Source organism: Fusarium falciforme, chromosome 1 (assembly GCF_026873545.1).
Source record: "Fusarium falciforme chromosome 1, complete sequence".
Taxonomy (NCBI): Eukaryota; Fungi; Ascomycota; class Sordariomycetes; order Hypocreales; family Nectriaceae; genus Fusarium; species Fusarium falciforme.
In genome coordinates this window covers 5,824,179-5,845,501 of record NC_070544.1, presented here as the reverse complement: position 1 = coordinate 5,845,501, position 21,323 = coordinate 5,824,179, and the positions used below count along the sequence as shown (strand labels likewise).

Below are 21,323 nucleotides of genomic sequence, written 5' to 3'. Positions count from 1 at the left end.
AAAGACCCGCCAAGAAAGAACGAATGGCTCTCATTTATAACTGAGTGAGCGTTCTCGCAACCCTCAATCTCGCCGCACCAACGGAACTTGACCGGCAGATACACGTAACATCCCGGCTCCTAATCGCATACTACCTACCAAGGTAGATGATGATATATGTCAGCACCAGTGAGAACCTCACGGATCTATCCACTCGAGCGGCATTCCATGTTGCAACAGAATGTCGAAGCCCGGGTCCGCAACACCGGGTCCGCAGCTCGGACCCGCGTCCGCAAGATCCACGCCGGATGGCTCATCGTATGTGTATGCCAGACTGCCATTGATCCGTTTCCCCAGGTTTTGAGGGGCCCAGGCGAGTCTATTTGCGTTGGGGCCGCGTCTTGTTTCGCCTCCACGGACTCGCCTTGATCAGCTGATGCCGCGAAACGGCTCTCCCCACTGGGGACTGCCGGTATCGCCTTAGATCGCGCACAATCCCTGTCCTTGTACAAAGTCTATTGTATCTGACTTATCTGATGAGCAGGGTGGGTGGTTGAAGCAGTAGCTGCCGTCTGTCCGAGGGACATGCGCTGATCGTTTTGAAGTGTTGATTGACGAGTCAAGTAACAAGGACGACTTATGCAACCGGCTGAATTAGTAATGCGTTGCATTCTAGAAAGACTATCCATTAATCTTGGCTATTTTACCTATTGCTACCTTGCCTAGTGCCAAGGTCAAGATAGTGTGCCTATGTAGATTGGGGCAAAGACAATACTACATTCTCAGGTGCTCCGAGGGCTCCAAGGGCAGGAATACTAGAGCAAAAGTTGCAATAGAGAATTTTAGAAGATCGTCTGTTATGATAATTTCGGTCCTTTCGATGTGTTACCTATCTTACATGCCACAGCATTCTGAGGAGTTCGAGGGGCATTGTCTCATTTATTCTTGACTCGCCTATGGTCAACCCGATCGCAGTCAATGGAGTGTCCCCATGTAATGCGGAAGCAATAATATGGCCAGTGGTAGTCTACCTAAGCACACGGACGTACAAAAACTTGAGATACTAGGACGGCTGCACTCAGTTAGTCAATAAAGAGTATTCACTTTATAGCCTGATTATGAGCTAAATAAGAGATAATAATAAGAAATAATACCATAAATCTTTGAATATTTTATTTATTATATTCAAAGGACTTTTGTTTATATTAAAAACCAGAGATTATTGACTCAGTGTCTCGTATTTCTTTTGTAACTACCTGCCAAGGCAAATACTATTGTCTGCCTTGCTTGCATGTGTGTACAAGTGAAAAATGTGACGTGCCTTACTCAGCCATGACAGGTTGGCTGTGTTGATGCCAATTGTAAATCAGGCTCTCAGTCAACGATGCTGAATGGTGCACATTCTACGAATATGCATGTCCCCCAAGCCTCATTTCGTGGGCCAATAAACATCCATGAATGCTTTGTCGCGACTCAATCATTCTCGACTTGGCACCAGTGATTCTGTTCAGGCGCACTCCAGGGCTGACATTCACCCCTGTTGGATCGAGGCACATTTGCATTACACTGCCCGTCTGTTTTCTGCTGAATTTCAACCCTACTCTTGCTTGAGACTAGAATAATTCTTCGAGTTGCACTCAACTTCATCTCAACTTCATCGGCCACTGCTCCTCCGTCATCTTGAAACGACTCTTTGTCTGCCGCAGAACCTCAACACTGTGCTCACACCGCCGCCATGGAGGCCATAGGCGTTGGTGCCAATGTCCTGGCCTTCGTCTTGTTGGGCATCAAGTCGGCAAAGCTGGCCCATGACACACTCTCCACGGTCAAGGATGCTCCGAAGGTCGTGCAGGACTTGACGGCCAATGTCCTCCAACTGCAAAGGATTCTCGAGAAGTTGAAAGAGCCCTGCACCGCTGCAAGCGCCGACGCCCTGGACGGTCTGGAAGGTCAAGTTCGTCAGTGCGACGAGGATCTTCGGGAGTTGGCACAGCTCATCCAGAAGTTCCAAGCTTCCCCAAGAGACAAATTCGCAAAGAAGTTCTGGAAGCGTCTCAAAGTTGCCGTTAGCGAAAAGGATCTTGAAAGATTCAATCGCCAAGTGGAGCAAAAAGCCAATCTGCTCAACGTGAGGCTGAGTACGCTTTCAAGGTAGACGCCCTTTGGCCCACGGCGTGCCATGTTTACTGACTTGCGTGTTACAAGAAACGAGATTCATGAAGTGAAAGATGGAAACGAGAGAATTGAACAAAAAATCCGCTTGATGAACGCCTCAGTGCAGGCCCAGTTTGAACCGCAGAAAGCAAGCTTTCTCGACGCCATGAGAGCCATTTCAAGAAGCCGCGATGATGAAAGAACTGCTTTAAGGACAGACTTATCATCCATTCAGCAGGCTATCGAGACACTCTATTTAATCTCGCCCGAAGATACCCAAGCCGTCCTTCAGCCGCTCGTGGAGATCAATTATCGCACCGATCCTGAGCCCAAGGATGATCTGGAGACCACCAATTCGAGAGGTAACGATGAACATGCTATGGATGAAGCCGCCATAGGATCGGATCAGAAGCTGCTGGAAATCATTGATAGCCTTTGCAGCTTGATCGACGAGAAAAGGGATGCCATCGATGCATACGGGGAGGATGATGATGACCGGGCCCAGTCTGCGATCAAGGACTTGGAGGGGCTTGTACAGAACCTTCGAGGGCAGAAACTCCCCGTTTCAGACCCAAAGTCATTTGGCAGTGACTTGGTTCGATTTGGTAAATGGTTTGGGTCAGGAACTTTGTCCATCAACTCGAGAGGTATGTTTCTTGAACAACGATCGCAACTTGCCCCTGTCCGCTCTCTGACTTGCCATAGTTGAGAGTTCTCGAAGGCCCCTCACCCGGGTGGTAGAGAACTCACAAAGCTTTAGTGAAGTAGACATTGGAGCTGGAAAAATTCATCTCATGGTTCAGAAACGGAAGCGCGCAATATGCCCGGATGGCCAGGATGACGACGACATGAGAGCAAAAAAGCGATACCATACCGACTGGATGATGAGAGTTGCCTATCTACCAGGCAGGGGACAGAGCCGCCACATGCTATTGGCCTCATTAACACGACAGGAACTTCTCACAAATAGCATAACGTGCATCTCTAGACTGCAGATTAATCGAGTTTTGCCTGTGGGGTCGCTGGTCTTCGAGCTGGTAAGAACAGGCTACCTCCAAGGACTCAAGAAGATGCTGCAGGATGGCAGGGCATCTCTTCAAGATCATGATGAGCATGGCGCCTCGTTGCTCTTTGTAAGTAAGAGGTATCATCTCTCACCAGCCAAAGCTGATAGAGGCCATTTCAGTATTCGGTACAGCACCCAGAAGTGTGCAAGTTTTTAGTCGACAGTGGGCTCGATATTGATCATATCGGGGGTAGCCCCGGGTTTCCACAATTCCAGGTGTAAGTTTGATCAAGTTTACAAGAATCGAGGCCACACGTTAATATGGATGATTAAATGCTAGGCCAGCACTCCAGGCACACGACCAGAATGATTTCGAGACGGAGCCTGAAGAGTTGCGACGGGTCATCGAGTGTCGCCGGCTTCTGCTGCGTGCCGGTGCTGACCCAACCTTGAGCGTGGGCGACGATGGCAGCTTTCTTGACGACGCGCTTAGACAAAATGTCCCTGTAAGAGATCGGCCCCGATATATTATTCAAGCTAATATTAGCACAGGAGTGAATTGAATTGGCCTGGAACCCGGAATTCGTCACGCCGTTTGCAGACATCAAGACGTATCGCACCAGATATGGCGGATCTCCGCTCCTTAGGGCATGCTTAAATAGTAATTCTGGCTACAGCTGGCGGTGTTTCTATCATCTCCTCAAATTCGGTACGAATCTTGAGGATCGAGATAAGGACGGGAAGACTTGCCTCCACCTATGCATCGAAAATTTGCGTGTACCGACGAGTCGAAGCTCAAACTTGATTCAGCTTGAGGCTATTGAGTATCTTGTTCGGGAAGGCGCAGATCCACGCGCCGTTGATAATAACGGAAGATCCGTCTCTGACATTGCCTACACTACATGGGGAAAATGGGTGATAAAATGCAGCTATCCTGGTGATCTCTGGGACGCGGCATTGCACAGCTGCGGCTACGACATTGCCCAATTTCGCTCGGGATATCAACGCAGAGCGACATACACTACGCCAGCTCACAATCGAGTGTCGGGCAATCAATACAGACGCCGCCTCTTTGAAAACTTATGGGAAGGGAGAGAGGCGGAATGCCCGTACTGGAACGATAAACCCTGGCCACCCTTGGAACCTGGGGAGGAAGACAGTGGCGACGAATCTCAAGACCTCGAGTGCATATGCCAACAGTGTTCGAAACACTACTGGGATGTGGACTACGAGGAGTCTGAATCGGGTTCAGAACTCGACACAGAAGAAGACGAGGAGCAAACAAGCTCGGATGATGGAAGTGTCAGAGGCTACCCGCACTACCTCCCCGTGGATCAGGGTGAGGAACAGTCAGAAACGAACATGGGAGAAGCGATGAGCACGGGGGATGTGCAAAGTTACTGGGACGAAACAAGTACATTGCCTGGCTTTGGAGATCTAATACAAGGCATGCCGAGTGAGAACTCACAGGACTCCCCTGACATTCGAAACTCGATTGTCGGCACACCTTGGTCACTTAGTATGGATCTTGAGAATCCATGGCTTTAAGGAGTCTCGGGTCGATCAAAAAGAGAGTAACTGTTGTTCCGTACAATCCTAACTTAGAGCGGCCACTGTCGATATGCAGCCAATAGCTAAGGCATCTATACCCTTAGTACTGATCGCCTTGAAGCTCCAAAAAGTTTCAGCTTCACTCCATGCCTTGTCCACCATGCCATGCATTGTCCATTATGTCTCATACCCCGTGCCTCCCTCATGCTTGACCATTACGATTCCACTTTGATATTACCACCTCACTCCATGTAGAAGATCAAAGAAAAAAAAACTTATGCTGCGCTTCACTTGGAAGCGTGTCGCTTGCTACACCCAGCACGGACGGGGGAGCCTCGGCTCACGTTGCTAGACCCCGGGTTGGACGAGCCTCTGGGCGCCGGCGAGGGGCTGGGAGGTGTCGCACGAGGGGGACAACCAAACATGCTAAACCAGTTATCCTCCGTCTCCGAGTCTGGAGCCTCAGGAGTGCTGGGGCGTTCTGGGATGGGCTGTGTAGCTGGCGCGGGAGTCGTGGCCTGTGGAGCCTCTTCGGTGTTGTTTGTTCCATTGAACTGGCTCATCTGGCTGCCTGGAAGAATTCGAGGCTGCTTAAAGGGAGAGAAATGCACATCTTCGGCTGCTGCGGCTGAGCGGCTGGCATTGGAGGCTAGTCGGGCTTTGTGGACTCTCGCCATTGCGGCGATCGACTCCTCAGCTGTGCCCGGCTGGCACTCAAAGAGAGCCGCCGAGTGGGGGTAGATTTGAGTAGTGTAGCCGTGAGTAGAGGAACCTCGAGCAGTGTGATCGTGAGCAGAACGACCCTGGGTAGAGTTGGCCTGAGTAGAATAGTCCTGAGAAGAATGACCCTGAGCAGAATGGCTCTCGGTAGAATAACTTTGAGTATGGTGACCTTGTGTAGACTGGCCCTGAGTGCGGTAACCTTGGGCAGAGTGGCCCTGAGTAGTGTACCCCTGAGGAGAGTCAGCTTGGTCAGAACGACTTTGAGTAGACTGGTCGCGAGGAGAGTGACCCCGGGCGTCTCTGGCGGCACTGTGAGGCTGCTCCTGGGCAGGCGCGAGATCAACCAAACCATAGGCTTGCACAAACTCTTTGTGGGGAGTGTAACCCACAGGAGGGGGGCTTACGATGACGGGAGAACTGAGGGTGGTGACAACTCGAGGTCTCAGCTGAACCGGCCCGGCTGGATGAGCGGGTCGCAACATGGCAAGGCTCGTAATGGGTGACTCGACGCTCTGGTCTCGATCCCACTGAGGACTATCATCAGTATACCAAGAGCCTCCGGGTGTCGCATTGGTAGCAGAAGGGGTGTAGTTTGACCCAAGGGGAGACGTGGACATCCGAGGACGCTTCTGAGCAGGTCCCCATGAGGTGGCGGGAGGAGAACTGACCGGGTCAGATGCAAGAGAGCGTCGACCAGAAGACGACGGAGCGGGTCGCTTGTGTGTAGACTGTTCATGAGGGGAAGAGGACGAGGTATCCTGCGAGTAGCTAAGAGAGCTCTGGGTTGAGTTCTGGGGAGTAACGGCTGGCTGAGAAATCACAATCTCGTCATCACTCTGAGAGGGGGAAGAGTTGATGTAGGAGATGTCAGATGTAGGCTCAGACTGTCCTGGATTGCCACCATTGCCTTGGGAGCCCGGAGACCGGTTGTCTTGGTGAGGGTCAGGAGAATCGTTGTCATGACGAGGGCCCGCGGGTTGGTTGTCCTGATGAGAGTCCGAGAACTGGTTGCTGCGACGAGAACACGAGGAGTCTCCGCTGGGACCAGAACTTGAAGAGGGCTCGTACGATTGGTCGGAAGAGTTGTGAGCAGAATTATGAGGGGTCTCTGGATACTCAAACGGAACTAGGTCGACATCATCTTCAGAATCCGGCGACTGATCATTGTGAGGGAGCTCCTCATGCTCAGTCTGAGCTGGGCCGACATGATCCTCTTGAGGACCGGGTGGCTGATCGTTGTGGTGGGGAATATCCAGCTGCTCAACCTGGGCTGAATCGACACGAGTCTCTGCATGTTCAAACTGAACCAAGTCGGCAAGATCCGCTTGAACACCAGGCGACTGACCATCGTGATGGCGAGACTCAACGTGCTCAGTCTGAACCAAGTCGGCGTGATCCTCTTGAAGACCGACTGACTGATCGTTGTGGTGAGCGGGCTCCACACCGTCCATCAGGTCAACACCCGGGAGGTGAGCGGTGGCCTGCTCGGCGGGCTCCTCGGGAGGATGATAGACTTGTCGAGAACTAGGAGGCACGACGGGGCGCGGAAGACTGCCACGGAAGGCCTCGGGCGTCATGTTGTAGATCCATTCCGTGAGCAGACGGGCAATGTCATCGCTGTTGGTCTCGAGGAACATGAGGTGTCCGTTGCCAAAGATCTGGTGCTCGTCCAGCTTGATCCACTGGACGGAAACTCCGGCCTGGACCATGAATGACACGGTCATCCAGTCATACATGACGTGGGAGCTCGCGTGAGCCGTGACGACGGCTTGAGGAACCTTTTTGAGGTTGTAGAGCTCGCGATATCGAATGCGGTCTGACATTTCGTGTTTACCGCTCTCATTATTAAAGATGACTTCGTCTTCGTGGAGATTGCGCTGCAGGTAGCAAATGCCTTTTAAGTCGGGTCTCAGTCGTTCTTCAATGTTAAGGGGCAGCTCTTGATCAGGAGACGAGACGCCCCCATGGAAGTTGGCTGGGGGATCAAAGGTGAGGGGAATGTCAGTCAGGCCGTAGATCCGAACTCCCTCGACCCGGCGTACGTTCTGAGTGAAGATGCGGTGGCCGTTTGCTGCCGTGCGGTTCGTTGTGCCGAAAGGAGGGCCTACGGGCTCAATGGCGATGACTCCGGCTACAAGATCAGGCTCGACGTCGGTGGCTAGCCAGGCCATCATGCCTCCGGTGCCCTCGCCGACGAGAAATGCTTTTCCGGTGTGTTTGAGAAGTTCCCGGAGAGCATTTTGGCCCAAACACTGGCGCTCAACCTTTCTCAGGCAGAGCGTAGTCAGACCAGCACAGTAGTTGGTAAAATAGGGGTCGTCATGACGAAGACCAGACTGTGAATAGTTAATATCATCCATCTTTTAGGATAATATCTACTTACCCCTGGCCACTTATCGTGGAACTTTGCCGATGGATACTTGATTCTGGGATTGCTCGCAGTCACCTTTTCGGGGGCTGTGAGCTCACTCTCGACAGTCTGAACCGACATAGAGTGATGCTGGAGCGAATCGCAGTGCGAGCTCGTGAGGAAGTTGGATCTTCCACTAGGAGGCATGTCCACAATGTAGACCGTGAAGCCTTGCCGGAGAAAGAACGAGGCCCATCCAGGTTGGCCATCTGGCTTGGTTGTCTAGACCTGGCCGGTGTGGTAGTCTCCATGGATGAGGACAATGGGAAAAGGGTGAATAGTCTCTGGTGGGGTGAGGCGCTCGACATACATCTGGCCGACTATGTTGGAAGCCGTCGCCAAGGATCCGCCCAACCGCCAGTCCACATTGACATGGAAGGCTGTGCGAACACACGTGGCCTCGGGTCGAATAGGCTTTCTTGCCAGAGGGTTGGTGACGACAGGTTGGTCATCGTTGGTCTCTGGGTAGAGAATGGGGGGATCCTCGCCCTCGGCGGCATCCTCGACCTTGGCGGCATCGCCAGAGGTGGGCATGACTGGGTCTAGATCGGCGCCCATGAAGGGGTCCCCAAGGAGATCTGCAGGTCTGTGTCGGAAGACTAGATCAGACATGATGATTGACGCGTTTTTCAGAGGCGCTCAAGTGCCTAGATCTGAAGCCAAGGCCTCGGATAGGTCTGCCAGGATCTTTTTCTGCTGTTTGAGACGCGTAAGTATGATAATCTGAAGGAGAAGCGGGGTGAGGAGGTGAGGGGTGTCGAGAAGAGGGGAGAGGCAGGCAGCAGTAGAAATACTAGCAGAGTTCACGCGACTTACCAAACAGCTGTTGATGCTCGTGATATGAGGGGGAGAGTGACTCTCCTGTGATCGAGAGAGGAACTTGGTAGTGGAGGAAGTGTAGGCCTTGACGCGCCGAACACGTGAAGAGATGAAGTGCGTTGCCGCGTCGCGATGCAAAGAGAGATGGGTAGGTTAGAGGGAAAGGGTAGAGAGGAAAAATAAAAGCAAAGGGAATAGTGCGAAGCCCTATATTTTTAAAACCCTAATCCTCGGTTGTTTGCGGCTTGTCGCAGTTCGTCGAGCGTCGAGTGTCGACCAGCCGGCAGGGCAGTGTTTGCTGTCGGGGCGAAGAAGGGGGGCGTGTTTGCCTGAGGATGATGGGGGGCGTAATGCTAGTCCCAGCTGCGGATGACTCTAGATGAACACCACGCAGATAATATTTCCTACCTCAAGATGCGTCAGATGGATGGATACTCATTCAGCGAGCTTCTGTGCTTTGCTTGAAAAGATACGGGAGATGGCATGGGAGTTGACGACCAAGCAGGCGGATGACAGAAGCGTGTTTCACCATATGTTGCATATTTTGACTGCTCATACGCGCTGAAAGAACTGTCAAGCGCATGATGTTGGGCGTTGGACGCTGTCCGTCATCCCATGACCTTTTTGATATGATCTGTCAGGGTGGCTAACAAAAAGCATGCATGGTGATGCCTCCCAGCCAGTCGATAGATCGCCTCAGAAGAAGAGCATGCACCCATCCTTACAAAGGATTTGATTTCGTTTACTGCGCAAAAATACATCCATGGAGGCAAAGGCAAACAAGAAACAATAGTATCATTTTAATGTGCCGTGATGTCCACCACCCCCTTTCCCCATCTCCATGTTCACCAGCATTAGCCCGATGACGACCCCACGACATCTCTCGATGTATCCTCCTTATCCACGCCACTCATAGAGGCATTCTCATCGTCGGATGCCGCTGAGGCTGGGCTAGAATCCTGTTGAGGTGCGTCATCCGGAGATGGTTCTCCTCGGGCGGCCTTTCGTCGCCTCCACATCTCATACAGCTTCTCCAACGCTGTATCCACAGCTTTAGCCAGAAGACGATGAAAAACAATTTCTGCGAGATGGCCGACGGCCATTTTCAGTAGGCCGCCAAGCAAGCAGGGAATGGAGCACATGGGGGAGATTGTGCCTTCGTGGTGTGGCAGAGCGACAACTTGTCGATTCTCTCGGGTAGCGGATTGGCGCGGGGGACTCACAAGAAGTTAATTCTAGCTTCTTCTGATCGATATTATTATATCGAACGGTTCTGCGTGATGGGAAATGGTGTGTGCTGCCAGTGAAGAAGCTTGGTTGGTTTTGGATCTAGCTTCCGTATTGGCAAGCAGGCCTATTTATCCTCCAGAGATTTGGATTTTCACACGAGAAGTAATGAACGTTGGAGCATCAAACCTGAACACGCGTCTAGTTTGTCTCTGTATTCGCTGTGCTAAGTATGGGACCGATATGTTCCCCAGCCTATACCAAGATTCATGGACGCACACTTTGCATTCATTGCCTGCACAATAACAGCATTATGTCTTGACTTTGTTGCCTTCAAAATGCCCCGCGAGGCATACTCTGGTGCCTTTGTGGCTTCCTACAATGATACTTAGTCAACTTGTCAAGGGACCCCCTGAAAGGCTAGCCGTACCCATCTCCGACCCTCCACAGAACAATACAGCCCATACGGTAACCTAGCACTCGGCCGTAGACTACAAACTCATCACTCGTGCATAAAAGCTACCCCCTCAAGGCGAGGAAGGCTCCGGAGCGTCGTCCTTCATGTCCGGCACCCACCCCTTGGGTCTCTCACTCCCTCGCACCACAAGCCCATACCCCAGCTTCTCAACCTTCTTGACGCTCTGTCGCATGGCGCCCATCTTTCCGCGCCAGTCCTTGGTCGGAACGTCTGGTAGAATCTCGAAAGCGCAGCCGAGCTCTTGGATGTCACCCATAATGTTGCGGTCCTCGACGCCAGCCAGCTCACCAGTCTGCGCCGTCGTGACGGTAGCAAAACGCATCAACTCGCCAAAGAGATCAAAAACACCATACATGTAGTCATTTGGCGTCAGCGAAATGTCAGCCGGCATGGCCTTTTGCGACTCCTCGGGCGTGATGAGCTTCTGGTGGCGGAGGTAGTGCGCGAACGAGAGGGCCTCGACAAACTCTTCCAGGCAGCGCAGCGGCGACGTGTAGCGGTAGCGGTTGACGTTCTGAAGATCAGGGGCGATTCCTTCCAGGAGTTTGGCGATCTCGGCGAGGCGGGTGTCCATGTCTTGCTGGATGTTGGGGGGGAAATCCTTGTTGAGCTGCTTGACTCTATTGAGATGTGAGCTGTCATGCTTGAGATGGCTGGAGGCTGGCTGACCTCTGCAGGGCAAAGATACTAGGTCCGTTAGCATTTGATTCAAATTGTTTCAAGTAACCGGGAAAGAAAACTCACATCTTCTTGCTTTGGGCTGTCACATCTCGCGAAGCCTTCACAATCCTCTCCCGTCGATCATGGTGTTCATCAAGCTCATCGCGGAACCCCTCAAACATGTCATGGAACCTTCCTCTTGGCTGCTGTTGCTGCTTGTACCCCCCGGGGCCCTTGGCACGGGCGTTGCCGTCGCGATCTCTCTTAACGCCGCTCGACATCTTCTTTTTTTTTCGTGATGGTGGTAGTGGTGACGATGATGCTGGAGGTTGGTTTGGATCAAGTGCGGGCCTCTGATTTGCTAGAGGGTGTGGGTTTGGGGTTTGACAGGGATAGCTTACCTACAGTACCGCTGATGAAATTGTTAGCTCCCGCTTCCGCGTCTCGATTTGGAACCTCATTCACCACGTCCAAAGCCACCATCAACAATAGGACCACAATCTCCAACCCGGACATACGTCTCCAGCTTCAAATCCCTTCAAATCCCTTCAAATCTGTACAATAATAGTCTCTGTTTCCTCGCAATGACCCTAGCATAGCGCAATTACACGTCCTGACTCCCCAATCGCTTCGACACCTCATCGCCAACTGGCCTCATCTCACATCTTCAAACATGCCCTCCATAACGCCCCTCCTCCGCACAACCCCCCTTTTCTTCATCTCCCTTCTACTCCGCCTCATCCTCCTCTTCTACGGCCTCTACCAGGATGCCCACTCGGCCCTCAAGTACACAGACATCGACTACCTAGTCTTCACCGACGCCTCACGCTTTCTTGCCTCAGGCTCAAGTCCCTATGACCGCGACACCTACCGCTACACGCCTCTGCTAGCCTGGCTCCTCCTCCCGACTGTCCGCTTCTCTGCTTTTGGCAAGCTGGTCTTTGCTGCGGCGGATCTACTGGCAGGATGGCTCATGCTGCGCGTTCTTAGGCGGAGGGGCATGGATGAGGCCACGGCCGGAGGCTTCGCCGCGTTGTGGCTCTGGAACCCCATGGTGGCCACCATTAGTACGAGAGGGAGCTCGGAAGGCTTGCTGGGAGTTCTAACCATGGGCCTTCTATGGGCTGTCGAGCGGAGGAGGATCAGCCTCGCTGCTGTCATTCTGGGGCTTGCCGTACACTTCAAGATTTATCCCTTCATCTACGCACCAGCTATCATCTGGTGGATGGACGACGAACGCCTGGGAAAGCCTACAAAGACTACCTCTCAACCATCATCTCTGATCAACACTCTTACCAAGTTCTGCTCGCCAGAACGTGTCAAGCTTGCCCTCATCAGCCTTGCCACCTTCATGGGCTTCAACCTCCTCATGTACTCCATGTAAGTCCCCAACTTGAGATGTCCATCTTCAAGTCAACTCACTCTTTCTAGCTACGGCACACCATTCCTTGTTCATACATACTTCCATCATGTCTCCCGGATTGATCACCGTCACAACTTTTCCCCCTACAACGTTCTCCTGTACCTCACTTCCGCAACGCCCGCCGATGCCACGCCCTCTATCCGCATCGAGTCTCTCGCCTTCCTCCCTCAGCTTCTCCTCTCTTGTGTCCTCATCCCTCTTGCCCTTGCCAAGCGTGATCTGGCAACATCAATGATGGCTCAGACTTTCGCTTTCGTAACCTTTAACAAGGTCTGCACATCCCAGGTAAGCAATTCCTGTTCTCAACCTCTGGAAACCGCACCGTATATTAACAATTGATGTATCTAGTACTTCCTCTGGTACATGGTCTTCCTACCGCTCTACCTCCCCAACTCTTCCTTCCTACGAAGCCCCAAGCTCGGCATCTCGGCTCTCCTCCTCTGGATCGTGTCCCAGGTTGCATGGCTGCAGAATGGCTATCAGCTCGAATTCCTGGGCGTCAGCACCTTCTTCCCGGGCCTGTGGTTGTCCTCTCTTGGGTTCTTCCTTGTCAACTGCTGGATCTTGGGTATCATCATCAGCGATGGGGCCGATGTACCCCAGTCAGCTGCTTCTTCCGTCAAGGCTCATCTTGAATAGGAGCATGTTACATGCACGTTGAAAGCACTCTCATACAAGACTTGGCATATTTAAAAATCCATACAAAGTACATTTTGAACAATCTCATTCATCGATTATAGTGCCAAATCGCAAAATCGTAGAGGGTATACAGGCGAGTGCCCATGGGCTGGTTACCTTGCGTTACACTCTGCCCGTCTTCATAGTCCAGTTCTTCAGCAAATTCCACCCAAGCAAGTTGTTCTCAGATTCCATATCGACAAATCGAATTCCAGATGATTATCCTTGCGCCCCCAAACTCCCTGCAGTCCGGTCCGTCCAGTCCAGTTCCGTCCTACCCCTGGGTATGTAGTTCACATTACGAGCTTCATTCCACCTGATTCCAAGAAACGCCTTCTGCAAAACGAAAAAGAAAGAAAAAAGCATGTCGAAAATGCTGCACAAAAATTCGAGTAGATCGTGTTCGGTCTTCGTAATCGCTCCTATAGTTGCACATGCGTGCTCGTAGCGAGGCCCATGGCTTGGGAGGTTATTGGATGGTGATTCCCGTTGCGAGGGATCGGTAGTTGGACAGCTTCAAGGACGTGATCTTGGTCTTTGGTGGCTCGGGTGTTATCACCATTCTGCCATCCTTGTTGTAGACGATGTTGCCGAACGATTCGCTCAGCTCAGCGAAGGCGACCTCCGGACGAACGCGTCCCATTTCAGCCAAGATCCTATCGCTCCAGACGCCGGAACAAACTCCATTGCGCATCAGAAAGAAGGGGTTGAGAGGAGGTAGGACAGAATCTATATCCAGGTTAGCCAAACTCATCCCACAGTAACAGAGACAACTTACCCAAATCAACGAATCGGATCCTCAAGAACACAACTTGCTTAAACTTTTCAAGAGATCGAATCGCTGACACCACCAACTTATCGAAGGCATCAATGAAACCCATGTCCTGAATTCCAGACCCTGACTCATGAAAGCTAGTCATGTGCCGGCAGCAGTTCTTGACCGTCAGGTCGATCGACTTCAGTCTCGACGTCCGAGGGTCTGTCGATCGCATCGCCATCTCGAAGAAGTGATGGCACACACGGCCGGTGTATGCAAAGTGCTCCAACGAGGGTAGCGCCTCAGCCATTCTAAGGCAGATATGCGTCTTTTGCACCACCTTGGAGTAAAAGACTGGCATGACTCCCTCGCGACGGTAGTCGCTCTCGAGGCAGAGGTTGAGGTTGGTGATGTGGCGAGGCAGGTAAGGGAGGAACTCGGACATGGTGATGTAGCTCTTGGACTTTGGTTTACTATACGAGCCCTGCCACTCGACCAGACTTGGCAGCGCATTTAGCACAGTCGCAAAATCTCGGTCATCACGCATGAGGTTCCATTGGCCCCTGGTCACCAGAGTCTGCACTGATTCAAGAACAGTAAGATCCTTGTGGATAGCCGGGTCAATCCTCTGCTCTGGGAAGTGGAGGACTCTGGGAGCCTTGCGGCGCTCGCCTCCTTCCAGCGTCAAGACTCTGGCCTGAGGCAATGTCTGAGCAACAAACTGGAATACCTGTTCCAAGGTGCAATTGTTACCAGGTAGTGTGTAAGTTGCGTTCGTCAGGCCTTCCATCGTCACGGTGGGCAGCGTCAAGGTGTTAGACAGCGCAACCGGGCCGTAGGTGGGCTGAAAGACGGGGAACCAAATCTCGATGTGCTTGACATAGGCTTGAAGGTGGTCGTTCAAGGCAAGGTGGAGCATGGCATCCTCGAGGCAATCAACCGTCGCCTTTAGCTTGACGTGACGATAGAGTCGCTGTTGAACGAGGATCCGCCAGATGTCGCTAACAAGTGCCAGCTCGGTCAGCTCCCTTCTTCGCGAATGCCTCAGCGCAGTTCCCCAGCTCTTTGTAATGCTAGATACGGCCATCGAACTCCGTGAGGTTGCCGAGACCCGATAGCCAAAAAGGTGATCCAGAATCGCCTCATGGACCTCGATGGGTAGTTGGTTGAAGTCGGTAACAGGGCGAGGGAGGAATACGGGCTCGTTGTCGAGGGCGGCAGGAGAGCCAGTGGCAGGCTGGTCGTCGTCGCCATATCTCGAGCCGATGAAGCAGCAAGGCTTGGAGTGTCGACGGTCGGGATGAGGAAATGGAGTGCTACTCGGTCTCGTCGGAGGGACAAAGTCGGAACCCTTGGCTTGGTCATGAGCCGGGCTGGAGGAGCCAGGCGAAACAGGGTTGGAGGTAGTGTTGAGGAGGCCCGTCATCATGGACGAGGCCATGATCGAGGCAAACTCGGCGTCCGAGTCTGGTTCGTCATGGGGATCGTCGATGGGGTCATTCCGCCTTGTTGAATAGCCATCTCGGATCGGTAGGAGGGCGGAGGGAGTAATGCAGGCTGAGCAGGGCGAATGAGGGTCGCTATGGCCGTCATCGGCGGTATCCATGGGGTCGCCGATGGAGTCTCCCATATCGCTATCGGGTCGCGGATCAAGGTTCTCGATAAGATGGCTACAAGGCCGGCTCGTGGAGCATCGCAGAGAGAATCGACGTGAACCGCAGCGGCAGGATATGGCGAGTGCAGCGAGAAAAGAGTAGTTGACGAGTCAGAGTAAATGAGGAGAGAGAAAGCTGATGCCCAAGGCTCAAGGGTTGAAAATGAAGTCGGTTCACAGGACACAGACGAGAGAGACACCGTGGGGAGGGAGGAGAACAGGTGACTTTGGGGAATTGCCAGGGAGGGGAAATCGCAATAAAAAAAAACAGGACCCGAGCCCAGGGGCGAGATTTGGGAAACGAAGCTGCAAATGAAGGCCGAACGAGAGGTCGATTCTTGGACACTAATGGTAAGCGGGAGTAGAGAAAAAAAAAAACAAGAGGGAGGGAATGAGAGTCAGAATGAGTGAGAGAAAGGAGCGCGGAGGCAAGGACGGCAAGACACTGACTGAGGTCGAGTAGTGTGTATGTACTGCGTACCTTAGTAGTGGGAGGCGTTAATTAGCAGCAGATGCCCCCTCTTTGATTCATCCAGTTCTTGGTCAACAACCGACGGGTTTCTCCTAGACGCCCAGACAAGCCGGAAGGGAAGGGAAGGATGGGGAGGGGTTTCCCAGCCGGGTCACAGTCGGCGGCTTGCTTGCACTGCCCGGTAGTATGATGCACCCGGGATGTGATATGCGTGGCAGAGCGAGTGAGCCTTGCTGATGGCCGGGCTGCTGCTGCTGCTGCTGCAGGCGTGAGTGCTGTGCTGTGCGTGCCTCGCTGCGCTGTGCGTCCTTGACTGGGACCAGGACCTTGACCTTTGACGGGGAAGCCGGCAGAGACCCATAGAGGGTCGAAAAAGTGTAATAAGAGTACCCGAAACGCGGCAGATGGATCACGAATGCGAATGCTGTTCCTGCTTGTCCCTGGCTGCGCCGAATCTGGTCGAGTATTATGCAGTTGACGACCTGGAAGATGCGAGCGAAGCCACTTTACGCGCCTTGCCACGACGAGAGAGAAGAAGCATCAAGGACCCGGTGATGCTGAAGCTGGTATTGGACGAGCAGCATGGACAAGGGCATGGACATGGGGGTAAGGCAGCGTTGTTGATAGCGGAGCGGAGCCCGGCCTGGCCTTGGAGTCAAGTTGGTTTGGTCTGGTTTGTTATCAAAATAGAGGTCGCGTGCTTGGCGGGGCGATTACCTACCAACCCACGGAGGAAGTCCACGGGGGAAGGAAGGCATGTGGGAGAGGCTGCCGCAGGCTGGGCTGGAATTGTGGATGTTACCGGCAACGCCTGCGGGACCGTGGCAACACTAACAACACCTCTTGGAGACCGACACGATGCAACGAGCCGAGGCGAAATTGCTCTGAAAACTCTCTTCTCTTTCTTGGGGCGGATGATGAGATGAGCTTCTTGACTGATGACACAATCCCTCCCCTCGGTCCCTTCCGCCCACGGGACAGTACAGCACCTACCACCAGCCCTGTGTCTAATCTACAGAACACGCCAACGCAGGCCGATCAACAACAACGTGGACGCCTCACTTTGGTCAGCTCCAAATGCCGCTACAGATGCACTACTGAATCACCAACTTCCATGTCACATCATCCGTGGCACTTTTTATGGACTCTCTCTTTTTTTTCTCTCAAGCCGAAACCTCCAGCCGCTGGACTCTTTGCGGCCTTCAGATAAACACCCAGGCCTGTATCAGGTGAACCATGGAAAAAGGGCCCCCTATGACCCCTGCAAGACCCTGATCCTCCTTAGCGCCGGCGCCATGCTCGATCTGATGGTCTGTTCTCCTCGTCCGTGATGCTGCTATTGACAGGCTATCGCATAGGTTACCGGTGGTCATTCCAATGTCGTCTGTCGCAGAGAGCAACGAAATGAGGCTTATGGCCGTTTTCTCGGAAGAGAGACACAATAACGGCCATTAGAGACATACATTTTTGCACAATAAAACATTCCGCATTCGTGCCCGGCCGAGTCACCATTTACTGCTTGGTCAACAAGGTCCCCATCCCATCACCAGGACTACCCAGGAGCCGCTGAGTCAAGAATATCTGAATCAACTCATACCAGCCCTATTCTTGATTGGGTGTGTAGCAAATCTCACAATGCAGTGCATTTTCCCATTTTGGTCATTACCAGAACATTAGTTACGGCAATCCCAATGTCAAAGCCAGATCTTGATGGTTGTCACATGGATCACATCATCGCTCACATCTCACATTTTTATCCTCCGCCGTGTTCACATTGTTGCGAGTCCAGCTCACGGCAGGCTTCGGGCAATGTCAAATATGGCTTTCACACACTTCATCATGTATGGGACCCAAAAATACGAGCAAGTTTCCTTCAGGGGCCAGGCAAGAGCTGGTCGATCAACTCCTCCATCTCCCATACGAGGCGAAGGGGTTGCCGGCATGCCAAGGTTGCATCGAACTTCCCACACTGCATGGAGGACTTCAGGCTGACTGTTACACTAGACGCAGATCAAGAGGGTCTCAAGTGTGCCCACAAGTCGAAAAGTGTTGCGAAATCCCATCTCCTTGTGACCCGCCGTGATCGCAAGAGCAAGGACAAGACTACCGATCCCAGTCTCCCCAGAAACAAGAACCGTCACGATACCATGATTTTGATAGAGCTTCCCTAGCGCCCTAGTCATGAACTCTTCGCAATGCGACAGATCGTGTGGGAGCCGGAAGTGCCACACCATCTTTCCGAAGTCTGCGAGTGCACCGGCGTTAGACAGTTGACACAGAGCACGATTCGAAGACCAAGAAGTTTTGCCTACGCAACCGCCAATGCCAAGAAGGCGACAATTGCCACGAGCGAGTTGGAGTGCACTCATTCTCCGAAAGCGAGGCTCCGACGGAAGGCCTTTTACTATTCGGCAACAGTCTTAGAGGGACTTGGGAGACTCCAACGCCATAGGTAATGCCGACTACCTAAATGTTAAGTACCCAGTCGCAAGAGACAACTGGTCAGTTTCCGGTGGCATCCTGCCGAAGCAGGGCCTGCTGATTTGTTCCTGAGCATTGACCCTTATTTATCCCCATACGGATGCCCCAAAAGTCGACTTAGTCAGTCCCATTAACGACAGCAACCCATAAAAGGGCTGCCAGGAGGCGCCAGGCCCCTATCCTGCGTCAAAGATTCTCAGCCCACATCGAAACACTATAGCCCCCTTTTACCTTCCAGCCAAGGTAGATGAGCTCATGCTACAGCTTTTCTATCCATATGTCACGGTTTTCTGCGAGCGAGTTGTTACGGAAATGCTAGCAACGGTTACAGACCATCCTCTCCAGGGACCCTATCTTTCAAGGAACAAAGCACACGATGGACATGGTTCAAATTCCCAAGAAAGTGCAATGGCTTTCTAAGTTCTTCACGGTAAACTACATTACCCCTAATTCCGAGGAGCTCCATCCTAGTTTCCGACATAAACAGCGACCAGAAGGCCTCCCGAATAAGGAACCGTCGACATCTTGAATCCATTGGCGGGGTCCTCAAGGTAAGCCACCAGTTCCGTGTATCCCGTCTCGGCAGCGACGTTATTATCGGCAACAACTGTAGCACCTGGTTTCATGCGCGGGTGAACCAGCTTGAGTGTGGGTAGGGCCAGAGGAGTCCAGACTACAAGACGTTCAACACGGTACTCGTGAGAATATTTGAGCGGAAGATCAACTCACTATCAAGCAACAGAAAGTCGATCTGTTCCGGTAGGTCTGTCTTCAGCGTCTCTCGCAAATCACCCTCTCTTAATTCGATGAACTTCTCAATGTCATCACCAGCGGCGCTCCAGTGCTCTCGAGCCCGTGACGCCTTTGTCGCTTCATTCTCGGTAGCAATCACCTTTCCAGGCTGCGAGCCAGAATTTTGGGACACTGCGAGGGCCAGGTATATAGTGCTCACACCAAACGACGTTCCCGCCTCGACGACGAAGCGAGCCTGCATAGACCGCAGGAGAAGGTAGACAAACGCGCACTTATCAGGGTCCAAGGCGACAAACTTGTCAAGAGCCGTCGAGGCGGGACCATCTGTGCTCACATATGGCGGCTCGTCAAGTGCTTGCTTGTGAAGGTCTCGGAGAAGGTCCAAAGTGCGGGGAGAGGCGACTATGGAGTCCAAGGTTGTTTCGATTACTGAATAGTCAGGCATTTCGGCGTCGTAGCTGTAGTTAGGTTGATGAGAACTGATTGAAACTTATAGATAATAAACACAGCTGAAGGTCCAAACGTTGCCCTTTATGCTCAAGCTAAACCCCGTGAGTTGGTGCAAGTTGCATGTTGGAGGCGCCGATGCCGATGCCGATGCCGATGCATGGGACATGACTCAAAGTGGAACCTCCCGGGAGAAGGAGAGAGATTACCCGCGTCTTGTCATGATCCTGGAGATCCGTCTAGGGCCGTAGTAGCATTGCATGCACTGCTGGTCTTAGCACGCAAGGATGCATATTCTGGGCGGGTCGACTCGCCTTGAACGACTGAAGAGCATAGTTCTATGAAACATCAGGCAAACCAAGAAGCTATGGCTTGGCGACCGGGCAGATGTCAAGTCTCCCTTAGAGGCATCAGCACACAGATCCTGATGTTTCCGCAACGTCTCGATCATGGCTCTTATGACGAATATGGTGCCAGTGTTCAGTTCACCAACACCCTCTGGTTGACTGAGAAGGCGAGTGCAAATATCAACAAAAAACATCAACACCGCAGCGTCACAGAATAGGGAATATAGCCAATGACCTGCATGTTAGTAAACCATCTAGCGAAGTGACTATGGAGCTTCACAGAATTGCCAAGGATATTCCTTGATCCAGCATAACCTCCAACCAGGACACTTCAATCCCCAGGTCTCTTAATTTCCAAACTTCTCTCACAAGCTCCAACCCACGATTGTACGTCTGAATACGAGTCCATTTCGCCAGCCTCTGGAACAACGTTTCCACCAACGCTCTCTCCTCTACAAATGTCGCAGGCAGCTCAGGGCCGGTGATGACAAGCAGCGGTCCCACCCAGTTGAGCAAAGGATCCTCGTCGGGGACATACCTCAACGTTTTCATAACTTCAAGCACCATCTCTGTCAAAGACGAACCTTCAGAGGTCCCTTGGCCTTGTGTGGCGTTGGCCTGGTAAAGCATGATGAGGCCAATACTGCGATATCCTTCAGCTAGCTGTAGGAGCCGTTCCTGCTTAGGCGCGGCCTCGGGGGGTTCCCAGTCGCGCAGACGTTTTTCCAGGTCTCGATAGGTTGACATAAACGTGGATCCCGAGTCAAGAACCCGGCGGAAATACTGGCCTGCCTCTGAAATGAGGGGGCAGAGAGTACTCGAGACTCCGGTAACGGGGTGGATGAGAGAATCGAATGGCTGTCTTTGAACTGCTCTTAGAACTGAAGCGGTAGATGGATATGGACTCCCCGTAGGGACCAGAAAGGATGAGAAGGCTTCGCAGTAAAGGTACAAGCCGAAGAGATAAAATGTGAAAGGGTCGGTCGGCGACGCATTGGCCAGAGACTCGACAGTATTGCTTATGCCGCTGAGGAAGATGATGCCAGAGTCTTTTCCAGAAGGATCCAGCCAAGCTGAAGAAACAAACAGTATCAGGGAAGATAGTATCGTGGTGCGAAGGAGAGTTTGATGTTTTGTTTGTGATGATTGCAACCGATCGATCTCCTTGCGCAGGGATGAGATGGCCAAACCCCTGGTTTGAAGAGCAGACGACAACTTGTCTGGTAAGAAATGCTGTTGATGGGCCTCTGATACACTCTCCAGTGTATGTCTTAGAGCTTTGGAGTGCCGCAGCCAGCCAGAAA

At 52.5% G+C, this 21,323-nt stretch overlaps 6 protein-coding genes across 6 annotated transcripts; 2 read left to right on the top strand and 4 right to left on the bottom strand.

The window, feature by feature from the left end:
* Positions 1–1,714: 1,714 nt before the first annotated feature.
* On the top strand, positions 1,715–3,697 carry NCS54_00167000 (Hypothetical protein; the record flags this gene model as incomplete). Its single annotated transcript, XM_053147292.1, has 6 exons — positions 1,715–2,130; positions 2,185–2,780; positions 2,839–3,266; positions 3,320–3,417; positions 3,480–3,645; positions 3,692–3,697. 6 exons carry the CDS (start codon positions 1,715–1,717, stop codon positions 3,695–3,697), a joined length of 1,710 nt encoding a protein of 569 aa, XP_053003267.1.
* A 1,280-nt stretch (positions 3,698–4,977) lies between these two features.
* NCS54_00166900 (Hypothetical protein) lies at positions 4,978–8,435 on the bottom strand (the record flags this gene model as incomplete). Its single annotated transcript, XM_053147291.1, has 3 exons — positions 4,978–7,749; positions 7,797–7,959; positions 8,134–8,435. The coding sequence occupies 3 exons, from the start codon at positions 8,433–8,435 to the stop codon at positions 4,978–4,980; spliced, it is 3,237 nt and encodes a 1,078-aa protein (XP_053003266.1).
* Positions 8,436–10,396: 1,961 nt separating this feature from the next.
* Positions 10,397–11,330, bottom strand: NCS54_00166800 (Hypothetical protein; the record flags this gene model as incomplete). Its single annotated transcript, XM_053147290.1, has 3 exons — positions 11,092–11,330; positions 11,017–11,034; positions 10,397–10,967 (listed from the first exon to the last, which is right to left on the bottom strand). Exons 1-3 carry the CDS (start codon positions 11,286–11,288, stop codon positions 10,397–10,399), a joined length of 786 nt encoding a protein of 261 aa, XP_053003265.1. The 5' UTR covers positions 11,289–11,330.
* A 350-nt stretch (positions 11,331–11,680) lies between these two features.
* Positions 11,681–13,069, top strand: NCS54_00166700 (GPI mannosyltransferase 1; the record flags this gene model as incomplete). The annotated part of the gene is made up of 3 exons (XM_053147289.1): positions 11,681–12,387; positions 12,439–12,715; positions 12,779–13,069. The coding sequence occupies 3 exons, from the start codon at positions 11,681–11,683 to the stop codon at positions 13,067–13,069; spliced, it is 1,275 nt and encodes a 424-aa protein (XP_053003264.1).
* Positions 13,070–13,577: 508 nt separating this feature from the next.
* NCS54_00166600 (Hypothetical protein) lies at positions 13,578–15,495 on the bottom strand (the record flags this gene model as incomplete). Its single annotated transcript, XM_053147288.1, has 2 exons — positions 13,578–13,837; positions 13,887–15,495. The coding sequence occupies 2 exons, from the start codon at positions 15,493–15,495 to the stop codon at positions 13,578–13,580; spliced, it is 1,869 nt and encodes a 622-aa protein (XP_053003263.1).
* A 3,444-nt stretch (positions 15,496–18,939) lies between these two features.
* Positions 18,940–19,670, bottom strand: NCS54_00166500 (Hypothetical protein; the record flags this gene model as incomplete). Its single annotated transcript, XM_053147287.1, has 2 exons — positions 18,940–19,145; positions 19,202–19,670. 2 exons carry the CDS (start codon positions 19,668–19,670, stop codon positions 18,940–18,942), a joined length of 675 nt encoding a protein of 224 aa, XP_053003262.1.
* Positions 19,671–21,323: the final 1,653 nt, after the last annotated feature.